The sequence below is a fragment of the Condylura cristata genome, unplaced genomic scaffold, assembly GCF_000260355.1.
Source record: "Condylura cristata isolate star-nosed mole 26May11 unplaced genomic scaffold, ConCri1.0 scaffold00017, whole genome shotgun sequence".
Classification (NCBI taxonomy): Eukaryota; Metazoa; Chordata; class Mammalia; order Eulipotyphla; family Talpidae; genus Condylura; species Condylura cristata.
The window spans coordinates 8,523,891-8,548,079 of NW_004567118.1; the positions used below are offsets into that span (position 1 = coordinate 8,523,891).

At 39.5% G+C, this 24,189-nt stretch overlaps 1 protein-coding gene across 1 annotated transcript in view; it reads left to right on the plus strand.

Annotated features, from left to right (window-relative positions):
- The window catches only part of UTP18 (UTP18 small subunit (SSU) processome component homolog (yeast)), a 24,397-nt gene extending 578 nt beyond the window's left edge, over window positions 1-23,819 (plus strand). The window contains exons 2-14 of the mRNA XM_004684387.2: window positions 1,702-1,814; window positions 2,916-3,014; window positions 4,203-4,270; window positions 7,832-7,920; window positions 9,233-9,358; window positions 9,800-9,974; window positions 12,069-12,169; window positions 12,385-12,475; window positions 14,284-14,407; window positions 16,086-16,260; window positions 20,505-20,647; window positions 22,632-22,670; window positions 23,683-23,819. Coding sequence (XP_004684444.2) covers window positions 1,702-1,814; window positions 2,916-3,014; window positions 4,203-4,270; window positions 7,832-7,920; window positions 9,233-9,358; window positions 9,800-9,974; window positions 12,069-12,169; window positions 12,385-12,475; window positions 14,284-14,407; window positions 16,086-16,260; window positions 20,505-20,647; window positions 22,632-22,656 — 1,329 coding nt within the window. The 3' untranslated portion in view covers window positions 22,657-22,670; window positions 23,683-23,819. The remainder of the gene's footprint in view (window positions 1-1,701; window positions 1,815-2,915; window positions 3,015-4,202; window positions 4,271-7,831; window positions 7,921-9,232; window positions 9,359-9,799; window positions 9,975-12,068; window positions 12,170-12,384; window positions 12,476-14,283; window positions 14,408-16,085; window positions 16,261-20,504; window positions 20,648-22,631; window positions 22,671-23,682) is intronic.
- Window positions 23,820-24,189: the final 370 nt, after the last annotated feature.

A 24,189-nucleotide genomic window follows, 5' to 3' on the forward strand; every position in this document is an offset into this window, starting at 1 on the left:
GCCCGCGTGGGAGCCGCCGGTACCGCGGCGCCGACGCGAGCGTTCGGTCGTCCGAGTCGTTTACTTCTTTGGCCGCCCGGCCTCTCTAGCTTCTCCCCAGGCCGTGTTTTTTCCCCGAGGCGTTTCTTTCACCGGCCTCGGTACTTTGCCGTACTTCTTAGCTCCTCGTCTGGGAAGTCAGTTTGTGGAAAGGGTCCGGGAATCTGTTTTAGCAGCCTCCCCAGGTGTCGGCCAGCTTTGGAGGGTGACTCTTGCACATTGACTGATTCCGTTGTGTGCAAGACGCTCTTCCTGGCAGTGGGTACCCTGCGTGATGGTTGACAAATTTTGCCCAGTACTTTAATACAAGATTGCTTCTTTTACTCTGTGCCCGACTTTTCTAACCACCTAGCTCATTTCCAGGCATTGCTCAAGGCACTGGTAAGATACTATATTGGACTGAAACTGACAAATCCTGTGCTCTGGGAGCAGGTTAGTGACAGAAGAGGAAAACTGAGGCTATAGATGAAATTTTAAGTGTCAATGACAACGGCTTAGGAGGGAAAAAAAATGGGAAGGAAGGCAAGTCTGTAGATGTGGCTAGTGGAATTTTGCTTGGGGTGGCTAAGCAAAGCTGCACAGAGATGACACATTTTGTTAGAATGAATGAATGTGGGCCTAGCAAGTAGCAAATATTAACTGGTCAGATTTTTTCGGGTGCTTATGGGAGAAGCTGCAAATATCTATTGTCTAGAGGAGGAATTATTGCAAGAAAATGGTGAACTGCACCAGATTCATGATCGGGAAAAGGAATATTAGGTGAGGTCAGCTTTGCTGGACTTTTAAAAATCATAGGCCCACAGTCGAGCAGCACAAGTCATTTGGTTTCCATCAGTGTGTGATTTTGGGAAACCTTGAGCTCCCCTAAGGAGCTGTTCTGAGGCCTGGATTTAGATCTGATAGTATAACATTTCTGGAGGTAGGGGTTAAAAGGACTGCCTACAAAAAATGGAGAAAGGTATGTCAAAATATGAGATATGAATTTGGACATGTAGTTGTGTAAATGTTTGATTATTTTTGGTTTTCGCTGCCTCTGGTCCTGTAATTTTTTTTTTTTAAACACATTTATTTATTTATTCACACAGAACTAGGGTACAGGCCAGAGGTGCAGGGGCAGTGAGAGGATTCACCAGACACAAGAGTGGGGAATAGAACAGGTAGATCGAGGAAGCACACTGCTGAGGGGAGCAGCGGACAGGGCAGGAGAGGTCTGCCACGCCATGTGGTCACCTCCAGGGCAGGCGGGGATCGAACTCATGCGGAAGTGGCTTTAGCTTCTTAGTGCTGTGCTTTAACCCGCTGCGCCACCAGGGAGGGCCTGGTCCTGTAATTTTAGTAGTTCTGGTATTTTTTTTCCTGCTCCCTCCTCCATAATTTACCTTACCTTTTGTTTTTCTTTGCTTGATCTTTTCCTTTTAGCCTGTGGATTTTTCTCTCCTTGACTGCCCCGTTTTACCTCTTCAGTCGGTTGTCACGTGCTATTTATTCTCCAGTCTCATTTACTGTTCTGTCCCCACATGGGTGAAGTGGCATTCCATCCCCTAAATTCATCAGAGGACCATAAAGACAGCATTCTCTACACCAGCAAACAACCAGGTGTATGTGTCTGCCAATGGGATATGAAACTCAGTACTTGAAGGGTGCACTCACTGTCTTCTATAGGTTCATGTACAGGAAGACTTGGATGACTCAAAATTGGAGAATGAAGCAAAAGATAATTTTCCATCTCAAAAGAAACCAGTTTGGGTGGATGAGGAAGATGAAGATGAGGAAATGTAAGTTGCCTAATTTTTCTTCCAGAATCCTGGATGTTTTAAAAAGTTATTTTTCAGGTTTTAAAGGCTTCTTTTCATGAGCATTTTAATTATATGGTTTTGAAGAATAGTGGAATATACAAAGAAAACCTCATTCAATCCCACCAATGAGGGGGCATCAGTGTTAATATCCCCCTCCTTTTTTTTTAAATGTTGTATCTAGTGTTAGATCTGAATTTGCCTTCTACTTTGGCCAGCTTCTATCTGGCAAGTTTGGAATCTTATCCTTTCTCATTTGTGAATTTGTAGCTCAGAAGGTTCTTGAGGTTAAAGGACATTGTGTAAACCTTTTCCTGATTCTGTAATAAGATTCTTTGAAGTACAATTTTTTCAAAGCACAGACATTTTTAAGGTTCTTGATAAATTCCACAAGACTGATCATGTGGAATTTATCTTCTAATTTATCTTCTTGTTGAAAGGTGTCCTTTTTGGTCTGTTCTGTGCATTGATTGGCCTTTTTTCAAATGTCGATTTAATGGGTGGGAGATGTCTGCTTAATCTGTGTTGAAAAAACATTTTTTGTTTGGTCATTGACATTTCTTAAAATTATTCTCTGTTGAAGTTTTTTAATTTTACTGTTTAATAGAAGCCTATAAGGTATACAAAGCATGATGTTTTGAGATAAACACACACACACACCCTCACAGTAAAATGACTACTAGGAATTTGTTTCACATAGTTATCATTTTTGTGTGTGTATCGAGATCACTTGAAATCTGCTCTTTCAGCAAATTTCTAGTATTTATACAGTGCTCTTATTTATATTCCACAGGCTATCCATTAGATTTCTATAAATTATTTTGGTGAATGGCATGAATTTGAGTTGAGATAAATCATTATGTATTTGAACTGTTAGCTCCCAAAAAAGTAAATTAAATGATCTGAAATAATGAAGACTTTTTTTTTGTTTTAGGAAGGATGGAGAATTTATTTATAAGATGTTCCAAATGTACAAATCTTGACCTGTATTTTTAAGTTAAATATTTTCTCAACATACTAAAAGTAATAACTATTTTGTTGAATTTTAAAAGTCATTTAAAGCATGCTATTATATTTTTAAAGGGTTGAAATGATGAACAATCGGTTTCGGAAAAATATAATGAAAAATACCAGTGAAAATAAGCTTTCAAAGGACAAACTACAAAAGAGACTTAAAGAAGAGTAAGTGTCCATTTTCATATGATTCATGAACATTTACTTAAAACCAGTAGTGTATTTTAATTTGCCTAGTATTTGGCTGTAATAATCTTGGGTAAGTAAGTCAAATAGTAAGAGCATTTTAGAGGTAACCTTAATGTCAGAAATACATATGTTGATTCTTATGAACACCTGAATGTTATATAATGCAGTGATACTTTAGTAGTAAGAGCATTGTTATTGGGAGAAATTATTAAATGTTAGAATCTTGAAGGGAGAGTTCCTAAAAGTACAGAAGAACACTTGAAAAAAATGTGGAATCCCACCCAAATATAACTGATGATAATTTGTTCACTTGTGGGTGGTAAACTATCTTTTCCCTACAACTTCACAGAAAAATTTTAAAATCAAATGCCAGCTGCCTAGGCTTAATTTTTGATCTGAGGGTAATATGTAGACACCACAGGAAAACCCCCTCTTAAATTCTTAAGGTTAAGAACATGGCCCTTCATTCACATTGCTGTTATCACACCTAACAAAATTAAAAGTTAATGTGCAAGCTATATTTCCCCAGTTGGTATAAACTTCATGCTTTATATTTGGGTTTTAGCGCTTTTAATTTTTTTTTTCATTTATTCTAGTACACCCATCTTTTTCTCCCCCATGATACTTGATTTTTTTTCATTTTAAATATTCTGACCTTTTTGTTGAGTTTCATTCTGAAATGTTTCCTTTTTTGTTCTTGTAGTGAAATTCACATACAATTTAGTGGCATTTACTATATTCACAGTTGTATAGCCACATTTTCCAAACATTTAATCTCTCTAAAAGAAAACACCATTTCCATTAATCATGTTCTCTGCATTTTTTCCTCCCTCAAACTGACTACTTAATTTATTCTTTTGTCATCTGTATTTCCTGTACAAATGGGTTTAGAAGCTGGGTGATCAGAATCAAATTATTTTTGGCAAGAGTCACTAGTTCACTGGTAGTCCTTCAGAATATAAGTGTTGACTTTTTGCAGAGTGAAATGCTCCCATTTTCTTAAAAGGATGTCATGATCAAGTGCTGTGCATTTATATCGACCTGGTCATTTCTTTCAGAAGTGTCTTCTTTGGAAGGAACTGTCATCATGGTCTAACCTGTGTTCTCTAGATGCCTCATACTCCATAATAGTCACCACAGATGTTTAACTTTCATCTTTTTGCTTAGATTCCAGCATGCCATGGGGGGAGTGCCTGCCTGGGCAGAGACTACAAAGAGGAAAACATCTTCAGATGGTGAGTTGTGATATCTCTGTTTAAGCTAGTACGTAAGTCCCTATTCCTGTTTTGTTATTTGAACTTTCCCTCAAGGCTCATAAAAACCTGGTGCTTTAAATTGTCTTTTTTATTAAATGTCTGGTTTTGATGTCTGCCTTTTCTCTGAGAGAAGCCCTTTTACAATAGTACCAGACTTATTTAATAGCATATTCTTTGCTGTAAGGAAATACTGGGTGAATTTGAAGATGTTTCTTAAAAGAATTAGGTCCACTGTGACATAGGCTTCAGGAAAAGTGAAGTTACTCCTTTTTGATTCAAATTCCTAGAGACATTGACAGCTAATTTAACTGTCCATTAGTAAATGAGATGTTTTTCTAAGGAGCACATGTCAAATCAGGCACATATAATTACTCATTTTCTAAAAAGCTAGTTTTCATCTCTAGATTTTGTCATAAAGCTTAATTTACTATCTGATTTTTAGATATAACAAATATGGGTGGTTTAGCCAAGATCTGATTTGTATGCTTGAATTTCTTAATTTTAGATTTGGAACTGACCTTTGAAATCCTGTAGGGAATCCAGAGTATATCCCACATGATGCAGGAACCCCACCTCTGCATCCCTTGTATTGCTGGGAGCTGTTTGATTCCCACCATCCTCCCATCCAACACCTCCCCTCACCCTTAGTCCCTCCCCATTGTATTCAAGACAGGGAATCCATACAAGGAGCTAGTTCTGTATAATTCTGTTGAAAAACTCAGTATGTTAGTAAGTAGAAGTTTAGTTTCTGGCTAGATGCTTTTTTAAAGTTGGAAGGAATCTTAATGATGCCTGAATTTGTCTTCTGTAAGAATCTTTTCTGCAATATCTGTTACATTTATCCTCTACCTGAGTATGTCAGATAACTCGCTGTTCTGCTCAACTGTTTCTTTCCTTTCTCATGTTGTTTCTATTCTAGTCTTCCTTTCCTTTTGGAATACCAACTATATATATGTTAACTGCTTTTATAAAAGACATGCTATTAAACAGGTTAACGTATTTTCTCTTTTGCTTTCTGTACTATAATCTTAATTTTCTTCTGACACTTTTCCAGCTCTCTAATTTTCTCTTTTTTGCCTATTCTGACATGCTGCTATGGGCATCCATTTTAATGATTATATTTTTTAAAGATTTATTTTATTTATTTATGCATACAAGAACGCCAGTAAGGCCAGAGGTGTGGGAGTGAGAGGATTCACCAGAGACATAGTGGGGAGCAAAACAGGCAGATCTTCTGAAATATACTATTGAGTAGCTGGTGTGACAGGAGAGATCTGCTGCCGTGGGAGGGGGCGGGGGGGGGTGTTGAACGCATACTACAGTGGCTGGCAGGCAATTGCTTGATAGCACTGAGACTTTTAACCCGTACACTGCCAGGGAAGCCCAATGATTATTATTTTTTTCCCCAATGATTGTGTTTAAATTACTATGTAATAACTTTTTCAGCTCTAGAATTTCCATTTGGCTTTTTTTTTTTTAATAAAATTCTTGACCTCGATTCTGAATCTTACCTCATTATCCCTGAACATATTCAGTGTAGTATTTTAAAAATTTGTCTGATTGGCCCTCCCTGGTGTCGCAGCGGGGTAAAGCACTGCACTAAGAAGCTTAAGCCACTTTCACATGAGTTTGATCCCCGCCTGCCCTGGAGGAGATCCACATGGCGTGGCAGACCTCTCCTCACCCGCCCGGTGCTTCCCTCAGCAGTGTACTTCGTCGATCTGCCTGTTCTGCTCCCCATGCTGTCTCTGGTGAATCCTCTCACCCTCTGCATCTCTGGCCTGAACCCCAGTTCTGTATGAATAAATAAATAAATTAAAAAAAAATTGCCTGATTACTCTGTCTTTAGATGTCCTTTGAGTATTGTCCGTTTTTTATAGGTTTTTAGTAACGTCTTACCTTGTCATTTTTGACTTGGTTTTATATCCTTGAGTGCTGGAATGGCACATGAAACATAGTATTGTTTAATTAGAGGCCTAGGATAAATGATACCTTGATTTCTCTCATTCTCCAGAGACTGGGTGTATTTGTTTCTAGGTAGGTCACTGAGCAAGAGACACTGGCAGTCCCAGAGCTGCTTGTCCCATGAACAGTTGTGAGGATTGAAAACTGGTTTTTAGTCCCTGGAAGATTTTCTCGTAATTTCTTTGCTTTCACCCTCAGTCCTAAGTGGAGCCTTTTTATGGCCCCAATATAAAATAGGCTGATTTGCCAGACCTCTATAAGAACCACTTTACAGAGCTCTTAGTGCTAATTATGGCTGCTTGCCACCAACCTCCCCTACGTGTTTTAAAAACTCTGCTAAACTTCTCAGCTTTCTTTTTTTATAATAGTTTATTTTTGCATCATTTCGTGCCTTTTTCCATCTCAGTTCTAATCCCCATAGGCTACCCATCACCAAATCACCCATGTGCCATCATCATAGTCCATTGTACCCTCCTCCCCCCCATTTCTGATCCCATTCCCCCCTCCACTCCCATCAAATGTCTCTGGTATATAGTTGTTCATTATTATTATTATTTTCTCCCTTGAGAAAAGAATATTCTTGCTATGAATGAAACCATCTGGTATTTTTTCCTTTTCTTTCTGGCTTATTTCACTAAGCATGATCTTCTCCAGCTCCATCCATGTTGCTGCAAAAGCCATGTGTTCTTTTTTGATTGCTGAGCTTCTCAGCTTGCTTTACTAGACATATCAGTCATCTTTAGGGGGAAAGCAGCCCTGTTAGCTCTTTGAATTTATTTTGGTTTTTGCTTTAAAGTTCTGACACAGATTGCTAACATTATTGATCTTTTGGTCAACTAAAAGCCAGCTTGTTCTTGTGAGTGTAAAGCTAGACCTGCTGTCCATACCATTGCCAGTTCTGCCACAATTATGAGTTGCTTTATTTTCTTTTTGCAACATTCTTCATTTTTGTACAACTTGTATGCTTTTTTTTTTCATCTTGGTTGCAACGAGTTGCTCTTCGATTTAGTTGCTCTTTGTTTTAAAGATTTACGTATTTATGCATACAAGAACTGGGGTATGGGCCAGAAGTGTGGGGGGTGAGAAGATTCACCAGAGACAGGGTGGGAAACAGAACAGGCTGATTGATTGAAATACACTGCTGAGGGGAGCAACAGGTGGGTCAGGAGAGGTCTGCTACGCATGAGGGTCAGCTCCCTGGCCGGGATCGAACTCTTGCTGCAGTGGATGCAGATAGCTTCATAGTGCTGCTCTTTAATCCTTTGAGCCACCAGGGAAGGCCACGTTGTTCTTTTTAAATACTGACTTTATTTCAACTTTTATTTCATTTCGTTTTGTTTTAGTCACTGTGTATGTGCCTTTCTGAGTAAGGCTTTCAGTTTTATAGATTGAGCTCTGTCATCTTTTTTCCTCCAAGTGTCTTTTGGTGCTTTATTTTTACAAATTGTAGCTTAATCAAGTGTTGGAAATTGGAAGGCCAAGAGTAGAGTTGAAATTTGAAATGTAGCTGTTTGGGGTAGGAAATGACTATCTCACTGGTGCTAACGATCAGCCTTGTGGGTTTGTTTGACTTAGATGAAAGTGAAGATGATGAAGATGATTTGTTGCAGAGGACTGGGAATTTCATATCCAGTTCGACTTCTCTTCCAAAGGGAATCTTGAAGGTGAGAGTCAGTGAAGTTGGCCCTATCTCGCCAGTTACCTGAAATCGGGTGTGTTTCTAGTTATATAAGTATATGGATTTCCATCATCTGTGGGATTGTGTTTGCTGTCATTTTGACTTGGTGTAAATAAGTTCCTTTCCCCCTCGCTCCCTTTGTAAAAATAATCAAGATTTAGAATATGTCCAGGCATCTTTCAAGAATCCTATTGGAGTTCTCTTGTGTTTCTTTCATTTCCATTGTTACCGTCCTGGTTTCATTCTGCGCTCTCCCCAGTAAACTGCAGTGCCTTTGTGGCTCATTTTCCCACTTCTGTTTTACTTCCTAAACTTTTTCAGATAGATGCTAAAGGCATCTTTTAAAGAAAATATTTGGTCATCATTTTTCATTGCTTTTTGAAAACTCTGTATTCCTTATTATCTATATGATCTGGTTTCTGCCTGTGTATAAAATACTTCTGACTGTTCCATCCTCCTTCATAAGGTTTTGTGAGTCCTTTCCTGCTTTTCTGATGCTCTTGCTTTTCTCTCTGTTCTTCAAGTGCTGCTAATGACCAACTCATTCTTTCCTTTCTGCTCAAATCACACATTAGAAAGATCTTTATATACTGGGTACTTTCTAACTCATCACTCACTGTGTCTAGCTATTTGCCGAGGTAACTGCCAGAGATGTCTGTCTACCCAGCACGGTGCTTCAGTTTCATGTCTTGTCAAATGACCATAGCTTCTGCTAAAACAGTGCCATGTGTATTCAGATGGGGAAGGCGATCTATTACGGTAAATTCTAGGGGGGAGGGTGAGTCCTATATAACTGAATCTTTAATGCAGGAGAGACCTGTATAAAGAAAGTAGTCCAGAGAAGCATGAGTGCATGATTACTCTAAATCAGTAAACGGTAAACTAGCGACTGTGTGTCCTGAGAAGAGAGCGTAGCAACCCATGTCAGCCAGGGAACCATGGGGGCGGCCACATAGTGCTGCTTGCTTTGTGTCATGAATGCAGAAATGGCCAGCATAGGAGTTTCAAGTAAAATTTCCCCAGAAGTCAGTGTCCTAACCCAGGTGGGTGTGTCTTGTGGAAATGACCATGTAGGGATGGTCAGAGACCTCCACGATTTAGTCTCCTTACTTGAAGAATGATAGAAATGGATCTTGCATAGTGATGTGACCTTCTGTTTGGCAGCAGGGCTGTGGTCATCTGTTGCCATCCCAGTGCACTTCTGGAGTATAAACCACTTTATTACATGTCTCTTTATACCTTAAAGAGCATAGTTTAAATGTTTTGAATTGATTAAATCCAGTTTTGTATTTCCATAGATGAAGAACTGCCAGCATGCTAATGCAGAACGGCCTACTGCTGCCCAGATCTCATCTGTGCAGTTCCATCCTGGTGCGCAGGTGGTGATGGTTGCTGGACTAGATAATGCTGTTTCACTGTTTCAGGTGTACAATTTATTTATTTTGTCTGTCTGTCTGTCTATTTAATCTATCTAGCAGGTTTGTTACTTGTGGTTCAGGGAGATCCTCTTGAATAACTTTATAAAAAAAGTCCATACAAGAACTGGGTTACAGGCCAGAGATGCAGGGAAGTGAGAGGATTCACCAGAGACAGAGTGGGGAGCAGAACAAGTAAATCGAGTGAAGTACACTGCTGAAGGAGCAGAGGGTGAGAAAGGAGAGGTCTGCTGTACCCTTGATCCTTGGCCAGGGATCGAACTTGTGCTGCAGTGGCTGCGGGTAGCTTCATAGTGCTGAGACTTAACCGCTGTGCCACCAGGGAGGGCTTGGGTATGCATTTTAAAATGAAGACTTGTAATGAAAAGTGTTTACTACCGGGATACAGGGTTTATGGAACTAACAGGAACATTCTGTCATCCCTTTTAGGTTGATGGGAAAACAAATCCTAAGATCCAGAGCATCTTTTTAGAAAAGTTTCCAATCTTTAAGGCTCGTTTTAGTGCCAATGGGGAAGAGGTTTTGGCCACTAGTACCCACAGCAAGGTTCTTTATGTCTATGACATGCTGGCTGGAAAGTTAATTCCTGTGCATCAGGTGAGAGGTAAGGTTTCTTTGATCACACAGTTGATCACCTCCTGTCTTCCTGCCTCCCACCCCCCAGGCCCTCAGCTAAATGCATTTAGAGCCTTTCCTCTTCTCACAGAATCATTAAAATAAGTGTCTTTTATTTCAGTGTTTAGAAAATGCTTTGTTTTTGGGATAATTTAATGAAAATAGTGAACCTATCTCCCATCCCCTCTTATTAATATGACTTTTTTGAGCATTTATGGAAAAGTTATCTGGAAATATAACTCTCCCTGACGAGAAAAAAATGGCTCGAGAAGTTCCTTGCAAGGTTAGCAGTTGATGCAGCAGAAAGAGAACAGAGAGCCAGATGACTTGGGTTCTACTTTCTTGGACAAATTATTTCACAATTCTGATCTTCAGGAAATTTGAATACTCTCTGGTTCTTCTAGTGTTTGTTGCAAGAAACTTTTGGTTTACATTGAAAGGAAAGAAATCTACTACATTGAAAGGAAAGAAATTACTACCTTTGGGGATAGTAATGTGTTCTAAAGAATGAAACTACCTTTAAAAAAGAAACTTTTTTAAAAAGGAAAGATGAGAATCTTTCTCTGACTTACCCAATCTTCCCCCGCATCCTCTGTCCCCGTTATCCCAGAATATATGACACCTTCACCAGAAACTCACAGCCCTTGTGTCTGGATTGACCCCAGTCAGGGGACTTAGGATGTTATATCTGGGGCTAAGACTCATGGGGAGGCCCAGTCTGCAGTTGTGTGAATGAACCCTTCAGGCAGAGACTGCTGGGAGCCCTAACTAGCATTTTCCCTAAGGAAGGATAAGAGCTCTTCACTAGATTTTTCTAAGTTCTGTTTCTCTAATTGGTATTTTAATTTAGTGACTTGAAAATTTGTTTTATTATTGCACACTTCTTAGCAGCAACCAGTAACAAAGGTGTATCATGGGCCTTTCTCATTTTATGCTTGTGTATATATGTGTCTGTGTATGCTTGTAAACACCAAAAGAATATACAACAAATCCTGAGTAGTGATTTTTTTTCTGGAAAATGGGATAAGGGATTTGAGGGTTTTTTTCTTAATTAAAATTTTTTTCAGATTAATACTGGTTAACAACACTGTGTATGATTAGGGGGATAGGTTCATACCCCCTCAGGTGTATATCACCCACCACCCCGTGACTAGCACTCACCGTCCTTTCTAGATCATTGGGCTCCTGTCCCTACTTTGTTCCCACCCCACCTTCCTTTCCCGTCTAGTATTCTAATTCTGCAGTCATCTTTCGGAGGTTTTGAAATTTTAAATAAAATTGTTTTTGACCAGGCAATATGTTCATTAAGGTACCTACAAAAATTTAATATTTAGAAATGGGAGATGGTGCAGGTCTCTTCAGCTCCATCTTCTTGGCCACCTACTTCCCTCCCTGCTTGAAGCCATTCTTTATATGTCCTTCCTGTTAGGAAATTCTTTATTGTAACTTGTCTCTCTAATCTGTCTGATAACAGAGGGAGTCTTATGCATAGTGTGAGGTTTTTAGGCAAGGAAAAGGGACATGTTCTTTTGTAAATGAATATATTGACCTGGCATATTAGCATATTGGTTACACAAGTCACATCTTGAGAAGCTAACCAGCTCCGGAATACTCTTGACATCTGATGTTTCTCTCTCTCTTTTTTTTTTTTTTGGATCCACACTGTTCAGTTAGACTTAGTGTTCCTGAAGGTAGGGTTGGTTACCATGTTTTGGCCATCTCTAGTAGCTATGTTCCTTCTGGCTATACACTTCGTGACAAGCAATATTGTTTATCCTTTTAGCTATCTACAAGTTTCACTGCCTATATTTAGAAAATTAGTTGATAGGTTTACTGTTTTGAGAGATAAAGCTCTAGCCTATGATTAAAATGGAGAATGTGACCAGAACGAGAAGTTGCTGAGCACTTTGTGGTGACCTTACACTTAACGATGTGTAGGATGAGACGTAGTCAGCCTCTGCCTAGGTTTTGCTGAACTTGAGACATTTAGATGATGCAAAAGGCCAGAAACTTCAATTGTCAGAGGAAGATTGAAAGCAAAGCAGTATTACTCCCTGTCTTACTGAGTAACCTCCATTCTTAGGTTTGAAGGAGAAGATAGTGAAGTCATTTGAAGTTGGCCCAGATGGGTCCTTCCTGCTCATAAACGGCGTTGCTGGATATTTGCACTTGCTGTCAATGAAGGTGAGCTGTTATGAGCTATTGTTGCTTGTTCTTCTGAAATAAGATATTAGGGTTAGGGTGGCGTCTTTAAGTCTCCATCTCAAATACAGGAGCATGGTTTAATGTGGGGACAGGGAAAAACAGTGCAACAAATACAAAAACCCAGTGACTTATCTACACAGTAGGATTCTTCCAGGCACCTCCTAACAATTTGATAAATGTTATTACCCTTTTAGACTAAAGAATTGATTGGCAGCATGAAAATTAATGGGCGGGTGGCAGCCTCCACGTTCTCTTCAGACAGTAAGAAAATATATGCCTCTTCAGGTAAGTTTATGATAGGGTGACACAAAGAAGCAGGCTTTGCATATGTGTGTGATTCAGTCACCAAAGTAACTGCTTTGGTAGCAGTTTTAGTGAAAAAATGAGTCTGACTTACTATTGTCATTTGCCTTATTTACTAACTACTAAGTGAGATGGGCTAATGATTCATGTTTTGGGGGGGAAGATGGGAAGAAAATGCTTATTTACAAGATGATTCATTCTGATATTTCCTTTTTTGAATGTGAGAAATACAGATGCTGCTGATTACATTACATTAGTTGATTAAAAAGAAACAAATGAAACTAACTCAACTTTGTAAAAGTTCAATTTCAGGCCAAAAACAAAAAGTTAATACTCTAGTTAATCTCTTTTTTAGAAGATTTAAGTTCCTTGCCTTTTCTTCTTTAGCAGTGCCCCTTTGACTTTAATAACATGTTTTTTACATTATTGTCTGAAAACAACTCAGGTCTCTTGGCATTTCTGTGGCACTGACATTCTGTCGCTGGCATTCTATAGGCTGTTCTTTCTCAAGCCTGATGGGCTTGACTCGTGCTGTGTGGCTCTTCTGCCTGTATGACTGTTCAGTATCCTCTTTCACTCTTCTTTCCCAAAGGCTCTGGGTGTGCTCCGCATGTCAGGGTAGCTTCTGCTGCTTGGTAGCGGGAGGCTTAGCGTGGTTCTGCTTGCAGTGTGCAGAACATTTGAGCAGGTTTTTATTTGACTTCCTTTAGTGAGATGCAGTATTAATTTTTTTCCTTTTTAAAGATTTATTTATTTATAGGATGAGAGGATTCACCAGAGACAAAGTGGGGAGCAGAACAGGCAGATCGACGAAGTACACTGCTGAGGGGAGCAGCGGGCGGGTCAGGAGAGGTCTGCCGCGCCATGTGGTTGCCTCCCGGGGCAGGCGGGGATCAAACTCATGCGGAAGTGGCTTAAGTTTCTTAGTGGTGTGCTTTAGCCTGCTGTGCCACCAGGGAGGGCCACAGTATTCTTAAAGAAAATTTAAATCTTTTTTAAAAAGAGAATTCACTGTAACATTAATTTTTAATTTTCTGTTCTTGTCCTAGAATTGAACCTTGTACAAAGCTGAGTTAGTTACATTTGAGTTTTTTAAATCAACTAATATAAGAAGTTCAGCAGCATCTATATTCCTTGTAATCTGTGTTTTCTCAGAGGTAAGGAATAAATCCTGGCTCAGGGTAATACTCCTAATAACATGGCCCTTGGGTCTAGGGAGACTGAAAATTCGGAAGAAGAGGTGGAGAAGGTTCCACAGAGGTAGTGAAATCTGGCTTATGAATTGGATGCAGATTCATTTGTTCACTACCCTGGAGGTCTAATTTACCATAGGTGCTAACGCAGGGGAGGAGGGTCAGAAGCTCAGCCTTGTTAAAAGTTAGAGGTTGCCTATATTTTCTAAAGATTTATTTATTTATGCATACAGGAACTGGGGTACAGGCCATAGGTGCAGGGGGTGGTGGGTGTGTGAGAGGATTCTCCAGAGACACAGTGGGGAGCAGAGCAGACAGACAGATTGGAATACACTGCTGAGGGGAGCAGTGGGCAAGACAGGAGAGGCCTGCTGCTCCATGTGGGTCAGCTCCCTGGCGGGGAATTGAACTCATGCTTCAGTGGCTGTGGATAGCTTTATAGTGCTGAGACGTAACCCCTTGTGCCACCAGGGAGGTCCCATGACCTAAGTTTTTACTTGTTGTATCTTGCACTATTAAAGAAGGACTACGAATGATTAGATCATTTGCTTTTTAAGTTTAAAGTAATATTAACAATCTTTTTTTTGTTTCATTTAGGGGATGGGGAAGTTTATGTTTGGGATGTCAATTCTAGAAAGTGCCTTAATAGATTTGTTGATGAAGGCAGTTTATATGGATTAAGCATTGCCACATCTCGGAATGGACAGTATGTGGCTTGTGGGTAAGTAAAGAGAGACCCTTGCAAATTTTTTTTACAGATTTATTTATGTATGCATACAGAGCTGGGGTGCAGGCCAGAGGTGCAAGGGTGGTGAGAGGATTCACCAGAGACAGAATGGGGAGCAGAACAGGATGACTGAGGAAGTACACTGCTGAGAGGAGCAGTGGGTGGTTCAGGAGAGGCCTGCCGCGCCATGTTGCTCAGTACCGGGACTGTGGATCGAACTCGCACTGAAGCAGCTGCAGCCACCGTGCAGTGCTGCGTCTTCACCCACTGCACCACCAGGGAGGGCCCGGCCCTTAAAATTTTAACTAAAGAGAAAATATGAAGAATTGGATATACTGGAGAGTGCTTGAGTAGTTCTGTTTATAAACTATTCCACAATAAAGATTTTTACATTTTATTGTCTTTTTTAAGTTTTATTTATGCATATAAGATCTGGGGTGCAGGCCACAGATTCAAGGGGTAAGAGGATTCACCAAATAAAGAGTGGGGAGCAGAACAGACAGATCTCTTGAAATAACACTGCTGAGGGGAGCATCGGGAGAGTGAGGGGAGGTCTGCTGTGCCATGTGGGTCAGCTCCCTGGCTGGAGTTCGGACTTGTGCTGCAGTGGCTGTGGGGACCTTCATGGTGCTGCCTGTGTCTTAACCCTTGTGAAGAAGGGAGGGTCCTTCATCTCATTGTCTTACTGTAGTATTTAATGATAATGTCAGTTTATCAGCTCTTTAGTGTTTAAAATAATTGGGTTGCCTTATGACATTGTATTTTTTCTTTTTGAAATTACATTGGGGTTTCCTTTGTTATTTTAGCATCTTATTGATGTAGTAGAGGAAGTTAAAATGTTGTGTTTAATATTTTGCTTTTTAAGCACAAATGTGGATTTCCTTAAGTCATTTTTTCCTGAGTCTGGCCAGGGGGTATTACCCAAAACATATTCCTTGGACATAGTGTTAGTTTTGTGTAATCTTTTAAAATGTTATGTGAACACATTACTGTGTTATCACAGGGAAAGGCAGCTAATCCACTGGGGAAAATATGGCTTTATTCTCATATTCCTAAAGATGCAAGGTGGGAGAAGGATTTACTTTTTATTATAAAAGTATTGAGTGTAATTTATTGCTGGTCAACATTTCAGAAAACTTGGAGTAGGTGATCTTCTGTAATTCTTGACTGTAGATAGATCATTAGAGTACAACACAGATGCGCTGTTTTGAAAGTTCTTACAAATATGATGGGGGAAAAAAAGGAGATCTAGCTAATAAGATAGCTCTCTTGTTCACATGTTGGAATATAAAGTCTGCCATAAATGCCACGAGCGGGGCAGTTTTAGTCTTTTGCATTCAGGTATTTAAATAGTGCCACCATAGAGGTGACAAATAGTAAATATCAAGGGCATGAATAATGAGATTCTGTGCTTTGGTGGACTTTCTAACTACATCTGCAGTGGAAAAGCTACCAGAGTTATTTTAGTAAGAGTTTAGCCGGTCTGCAGTAGAACTGTAGGCCATCCGTTTCCAACTTTTACATGGGCATAAACTCTAAAGCCCCACTAGTTCCTTCTTGACGTAGATTCCAGTAGACAGGGGTTTGTGAGGTTGAATCCATATTCACTTAATTTATAAAAGACTTTTTGCTTGTTTTTAATCTGTTGTATTATTCCCTTTTCTCTTTGCAGTTCTAATTGTGGTGTGGTAAACATATACAATCAGGAATCTTGTATCCAAGAAACAAACCCAAAACCCATAAAAGCTATAATGAACTTGGTCACAGGTGTTACTTCTCTAACCTTCAATCCGACTTCAGAAATCTTGGCAGTTGCTTCAGCAAAAATGAAAGAAGCAGTCAGATTGGTAATAATTCTTTACCCTTTGCTTTTCTCATTGAACATTGAATCTTAAAGTCAAAGCTGAAAACACAGAATTGTGACAGGAAGGGAGAGTATTGGATTATTTTAAAAGCATAGCTTTTTGATATAGAAATTATTGGTATTGTTTGTAGATGTGGTTGCAGAAATGATACTTAATAGCCACATTTGTGTTATGTCAGTTCTTTGAGGAAAACTGTTGATCTTAACACTCAGAGGTTTTCTTTTAGCATATGTGTGTGAAGGAATGTTTAATTCAAACACTTTGTTCCTCTAAAATTTCCATTCATGTACCTTTCGAAGGCCTGTTAGCTTAACGAATAAGTGGAGCAATTCTAAACTGTTAAAATTAGATTGAGCTTGAAATAACTTATGTTTGGGATTTAAGGACCTGGGATATACCTCTTTGCCAACTTTGCTGACTTTCTGGACTCAGTATGTGGTCATATTGATGACTAAATGATTATTACAGGGAAAATACTCCAGTAAAATCAGCAGAATGAAAGGTGTGCTGTGTGCAGAACCTAGAGGAACCAGAGGAGGCTTCTGGGTGTCCTCTACTGGTAGAGACCTGCAAGAGGGTTGTAACTCCAGCAGAGTTGTGATGACAGGGTTAAGTGTTAACTACCAGGGAAGCTCACCAGAGGCTTGGTCACTTAGGTGTGTATGGAGGTTGATCCTGTAGGTTCCCTCTGTTTCACATGTACCAAAATTTTATGCTCCTGGAAGACGAGTGTTGAGTATAAATCACTGTACAAATGAACCTTATAATTTGAGGAAGTGTTCATGCCAGGTAGGGAACTATTTATCAGTCAGCCACCAGAGGGTCACTCGTGCTGCTAAGTGGCCATTTAAGGTTAGCAGCTTCAGCCATGTTTGCACTTATTCCCCAACTGCAGAGCTCAGCTTGCATGTGACTGCATCTCTGCAGAACCAGTGTCTTTATCCAGCTAACAGTATTTTCCTGTAGGCACTAGCTATCGGACGGCACAGAACTTTGAATTAGCAGCATTGCATTGTGAAGCTGTAATATGTACACTGCCAGGTTGTAAGCACATTACAGAATTTTGTCTTGCTCCCAGCACTGTCTTTCATACTTTATAACTATTTGTACAATAGTGTATAATTTCTAAAGATTTACAAAGAAATGTATAAAAAAATTAAAGCCAAACAGTAGTCCTCATAGAGTTAATTTACCCAAAGTCAACAGCTAGTAAAAACACAGAACTGTGTCTGTGGATTCTATATTCTCTCATTTTAATGGTTTTCCAAATGAATTCCTTGGCGTCCTAGAATGTGTAGAGAACTTCAGGTGATGCGGGGAACAGCAGGGAGGTGGCTACGTTCCGACCTCTGTCCTGCAGAGCAGCTTGCTTTCCTCTGTGGTGTATATTGGCATTCATTCAGCATAGGCTTCTCCTTGCGGGGAGGAAGGATTCTGCACAAAATGTTTAAGAATACAGCATTGTGTTTTATTGCCTTTCTGTTGAATAAATCACTTGATAAATGAGAAAGTTCTAATTCAAATAGCTTTAAAATACCCACTCCTCTGTTGGGAGTGGTAGACTCGTACATATTAACTTTTCATCATTTTAATAGTAGTAAATTGTTTTAGAAAACCATGGTATCTATCCCCTGTTGACATAATATATTCTGTAAGATGCTTAGTAGTTAGTTCTGCCTAGTTTGCTTCAGTGATCATGGTGGCATTTATGGTTTTTTATTGTGGCAAAATCACACAAGGAATTCATTAGTAACAGCCACGTCCCATTTTTTTAGTGTTAGTCAACCATAATATCTAATGGAAAGAAGCCAGGCAGAGCAGCTTCAGAATGCCTCAGTGAAACTGTGTTAGTATATCATTAAACACAGTATCTTATAATGATCCAAAACAGTTCTGTTATCCCAGCACAAAGCAGTAGCTATAAATCTAAGCCATTGCAACACTGAGAGGCACAGAAATTAAATTGTTATTATATCTACAGTCTTGGGTGTGGGAAGCAGGCGGAGTCTTACCATTAAATTGAGGGTGAGTGAGCTTTTACTTGTTGAGTGTTGAGATCTGAACCCTTAAACATAATCACAGAAGTCGGGTTAGAGATAAAAGAAACTTTCTGAGTTAAGGAACTTGGATTTTTGTTGGTCTTTTTCCTTTTAATGGTGGCTTTTAACTGGGGTCATAGGGGAGGTTGGAGCACAACTGAGTCCCAGCCACTTGGTCTATGGGAAGTTGCAGGAAGGCAGTGAGAAACCACTTAGGAGACTTTGCTAGTAGTTAACAGTAAGTCTCGTGGGAGGACATACACATCCCCTCACCCCCATTTCCAGACCAATAGAGGAGATAAAGTATAAAGATAAGTTGTGGGTATTAATTTATCCTCCATCAGAGCTAACCCACATTAGCCTGCGTGTGAAGGCTAGGCACTGTGTGAGGATACCACACCCCAGGGGACAGTTTGCATCATAAACTTCCTAAATTTGTGTGTTTACCAGAGTTTATGGTACTCTGTTCTGTTCATTTAGTTACAAAATGCCAAAACCTTCTGATAACAGTGAGCTATAAAACACTGCTTATGTGTCTTGTGCCTGAATTTTTGCCTTGCAATGAGCTCTCTATTTGTTACATGCAGTTGACTTAACTATAATGCTACATGAATCCAAATCAGAAGACTGTTTTTCCCAGTTTAGGTTGGAAAACAAAAGATATTTTGTTATAATTTTCTCTTAAGGTGTTCAAGTAGAATATATGCAGAAGAGCGGCTCCCCAAACTTAAAGTCATGCCAGGAAAGCTAATGAGCAAATATCTAGGACATAGTTTCAGAACATTAGGTTAAATATAGAGTGGAAACAAAAGAGGACACAGGACAGTTCTGTTTTTGGCACTAGTGACAGAGAGTTATTTCTTCATGTCTTGCTGCTATGATGTGAGGGGCTATCTTCTAATTCGTGCAGGCTGGGAGGATGCAAAATTGTAATGACCTAAGCAAAGCAATTAAGAAGCCACTCCACTTGTCAAAAATTTCATGTGTGACTTCTCTTCTAAAATATTAGCCTCAGAAATCTATACAGTGAATGGTGTTTAAGAAGTTTAAAAGTTAAGGTGAACTTGGGATATTGCCAGTTTCTTAGCTTCAGTGGGTCAAACTCTTTCTTATTGGCACTGATGCCTTTGCATTGATGCCAGGCTATGTAGGTAGAACCAGTTGCTTGGAGAATTTGCAAATAATTGGAAATGACTTAGAGACTCATTGTAAACTCTTGTTCTCGACAAAATGGTCAGTAGGACTTCACCCGCAGGAGTAGGTCCTGGCTATTCCAGGTGTGACCTGACACTCGTCTGTGATAATCCCCTTGGTTAGATGGTGCAGAGTCTCATCTAAAGCCTGGAGGATTACAGATGAAAGATACACTGAATGGTAGCTCTGTATGTACTTGAATATGAAGGTGTGTGTTTCCTGGAAGAGCTGGAGGACTTTTGAAAGTGAGTTTGTTAAAATTTCAGTCTGCTGAGAGTGACTGGGTTTTACTTAACCACAAATCACATGTTGTCTTGCCTATCATTGGGCCCCTGGAACTTGGGCCCATTTTTCCCAGGTGTAGACTCTTAGAGAAAGAGATGGTGCCCCTCCTCATGCCAAGGCCCGGCCTTGAAGTGAGCTTTGGCTCTCACTAAATTAGAACAGTTTTACTTGATGAACCAGGTTTTCATGGTTCAGTCCTCCCCAAAGAGAGATTGCAGGCCTGCAGTAATATATCACATAGTTGAAAAGTAGACGTGTAAAAAGGAAATTACATGATACTGGAGTACTTGGGATGACCTTGTGTAGGCTTCTGTTATATAAAATGAGACTCTGCGATGTTTAAGGTGTCAGTTCCCTTGATTAGTATTCTTTACTGTGGTCATTGATGTAGGACATGAGTGGGTGTCACTGTTGGCTTTTCATTTTAGTTTTTACTTCATTCAGCAAACATTTGAGTTAGACGCAAGTGAAAATACTACATAAAAAGCATCAAGAAAACACTTCTTTTGCTTCCTTTAATAGCACATGGGAAATTAAATTTTAATTTTGGAATACTTTGTTACCTTAAGAGAAAGAACTGTGTTATGTGCATTACATTCAGGATGAACTTTCTGTTCCAGCAGAAAGACAGAATGAAGACTACCAGTAAAAAAGATGGGTTGCTAGTTGTTACAGTTTAAAGCTAAAGCTTTTCATTATCTCCAACAGGTTCACCTTCCATCCTGTACAGTGTTTTCGAATTTCCCAGTTGTTAATAAAAAGCATATTTCTCTTGTTCATACCATGGATTTTTCTCCCAGAAGTGGATATTTTGCTTTGGGGAATGAAAAAGGAAAAGCTATAATGTACAGGTAGGTATTATTTATGTTGAAAAGTCGGAGATACCAATCAGTTTCTTTTCAAAATGTGAAGAGATACTGTTACTGTATTCCCGATTCTCTGATTATATTCAGTTAGTCTATAATTATTATAGTTTTAAATAATTAATTGTAGAATGTTTATGACCATCATCATCCTAATTAGTGAAATGTACATATTTCTGCAATAAAATATTACTAGCAGTCAAAAAACTTCCCAGTAGAAAATACCTGGGAAGTGTTTTGGGGGTGAGAGGAATGTATTTTAATTTTCATTGGCATGTGATTGACATATAGTATTATATTAATTTTAGCAGTACAAAATAATGATTTGATCAGTGTATTATAATGGAGTCATTATCACCATAAGTATGCTTAACATTTATTACCATATAAATTACAAAAAATTTTACTATGGTAAGAACTTTTAAGATCTTCTTTTGGCGACCTTTAAATACAGTTTTCCCTATATTTCATGTTAGGTAGGACATTATTATTTGTGTGCTTTGGTAGGCTACACTCAAAATTTTTTTTTTTTAAAGATTTATTCATTCATACAGAACTGGGGTACAGGCCAGAGATGTGGAGAGTGACAGAGTGGGGAGCAGAACAGGCAGATCGATGAAGTACACTGCTGAGGGGAGCAGCGGGTGGGTCAGGAGAGGTCTACCACGCCATGTGGATCTCCTCTGGGCAGGCGGGGGTCGAACTCATGCGGAAGAGGCTTAAGATTCTTAGTGCAGGGACAGAGTGGGGAGCAGAACAGGCAGATCGATGAAGTACACTGCTGAGGGGAGCAGCGGGCGGGTCAGGAGAGGTCTGCCAGCCATGTGGTCACCTCCGGGGCAGGCGGGAATCGAACTCATGCGGAAGAGGCTTAAGATTCTTAGTGCAGTGCTTTAACCCGCTGCGCCACCAGGGAGGGCCACAAGTTTTTTTTCTATATAAATTAGTCATAATAATGTTACCAGACTCCAAAAAGGAACTACTAAATGGTATCAAATAAGAACATTCTACTTTCAAAGTGTTGTTAAACTTCAGTCACCATGCTGTATCAAATTAAGGGAAAAGCGCTATCCCTTGAAGTTCAGATAACCTTTGTTGGTTTGACAATTCTTTACGTACCCCACCAGATTTTTTTTAAGGCTTTTCTTTCATCCTGCAGTTGTAAGCTGTAAAAATGGTGTTAGCTGCAAAGATAACCAAAGTCATGTCCTTTGTCCAACTTCTTTTCTGCACTCAACATACCTGACTATACAGGGGAGCATTGATTGTTACTAGAAGAAATAGGTGATAAAGTGACTGGGGACAGCTGAAGAGTGGAAGGCTGTGACATTCCAGTCCCCTCCCTGCCTGGGGCGCTGGGGGTGCTCGCTCTGCAGCCTGCACTGTGCTGTGCTTCAGGGAAGGCCGCTTTCAGAATCAGCTGAAGTCTCTGGGAATGAAAAGGAGGGATGTAAATTGGTTTTGAGGCACTACTTGTGCAAAAATAAAATAGCAGAATATAACATGGTTTAAAGTTCTACTTTGAAATGGATGTTACTGGGAAAAGTGATAATTCTGTCACTCATTTCAGATAGGTTTTGGAGTGATTTTTGCAGTTCAGGTCCTTATTGTACTTATAAATTCTCTTCTAAAGCTTTGGTTTATTTAATAACTCAAAGTTTCTTTTCTCAAAGCTCATTTTCAGCAGAGCTTTGATCTCTAATGAGTCTTCTTGCAAGTGGTTTGGATTGACAGTATTTCTCTTGGGTGTTGTCTGGATGGGTATTTCACAGACCCAAGTTTGATGCTTTTAGACCCCAGTTTGATGCTTTTATCTGAAATATCAGATTGAGGACTCTTAGCTGCTTGGTGAGAATGATTATGATTACATTTTTCCCCCCTAAAATGTTCCTTAGTACTGTTCTGTAATCTGATTGATACTATCCTGGGTAATCACAAGGTTGTTTAGATGACTTGTCTTTTACTTTTTCAGATTGCACCATTATTCGGATTTCTAAGGAGATTATTTGAAGTAAGAAAATCCTTTTTTTATTTTAAGTTTTAAGGGTTACACCATTGCTGTCAGTTGGCAGAGCCGATTTTGTTTCTGAGCCCTTGGATTGCTATATTTTCAGTGAGGATAGTGGGATGGAAGTAGATGAGGAAGAACCTAGTGGATTTGAAACTTCCTTGGGAATTTCTTATCCTAAATTGCAGCAATCTGATTCTCTTCTCTGGGGGTCACATCTCTAATACTGTGTTCAGTAGCTGTTACGTATGGCAAATCGAGAAGCCAGCCAGAGAGTCAGATGAAGCCAGCCCAGTAACAGACCCTAGAGATGTGACTGTAGAGTGATGTTACGAGGGGGCAGCGCAAGAACAAGGGGGCGGGAGCGCAGTGACTATGGTGAAGGGAGGGCCTGTACTTCTAAGCCAAAACAGTTGTATTGTAAATCACTGTCACTGCAATAAAATAATTGAGATTAAAAATGTAAACAAAAGAATCCCAAAATTGTAACTGCCAACCATTTAATCCACAAAGGAGAGTTGACGTGATCAAGTGTCTTCAGATCTAATTGTAGCTTACATGAATGCCACCTCTGTTATTTTGTATGTTTCTGGAGAGATTATAAGTGGCTTGCCCCATAGCAAGTTAATGGTAGTGGTCGCTGGTCATTCGTTTTGCGTCTGTTGTTTAAAACAGTAATACCTGCTTTTTTCATAGCCTGATCTTTGTTCTGAGATAAGGTGGTTCTGAGGTTGAGCTTTGCTACTAGCTTAATTTAGTATACTCAACCATTTGATCTTTGAGGTCTGTAATGTTGAGGAGAAACTCAGGGATAACGTAAAGGTTTAATTAGGGAAAAGACTTTTTGAAGATAGAGGCGTTTCGAGCAGAAGATTAGTCAGGATGGGGAAGTAATTTAGCTGTCTGTCTCCAAAAGTGTGTTGCCCTTACGTGTTACTTGTTGATTACCAGAGCCTGTAAATAAGTACAATCAAGTATATAATTTCTTGGTGTTTTGTTTTTTTTTTTTCTTCAGCTCCAGTTGAACTGTAAGAGAAACCTTTCCTGAGATATCTTCTCAGGAACTTGCCTGAAAGTATGATAGTATGTGGATGATTGAGCCACTTGTACTTATTTAAGCTAACAGAAATATCTTAATAAAATACAAAGTTTTATTGGAAAATAAGTGTGTTTTGCTTTTTCCCCCTCCACCTACACACACACATACAGAGCTTGGATACATTGAAGACTAAATATGAGTATTAACAACACCTAGATGTAACTAAAAATAATGTAGGACGATGTTTTCATAGTTCACAGTAAACCCTGATTAATATCTCCCCCATTTTAGCATAGTTTTCTCTGTGTTTACAGGTATTAGCTAACAGGCGCTGGTGATGAGCTATGGAGAGCAGCTGAATGGATATGAGAGCAGTGCTGTCTTGTGGGCTGGATTCTGAATTTTGAACCTCCTAGAAAGGAGGTTTGGGAGTGAAAAGATGATTTTGGATTTGGTACTTGGACTAATTATGATTGTTACTTA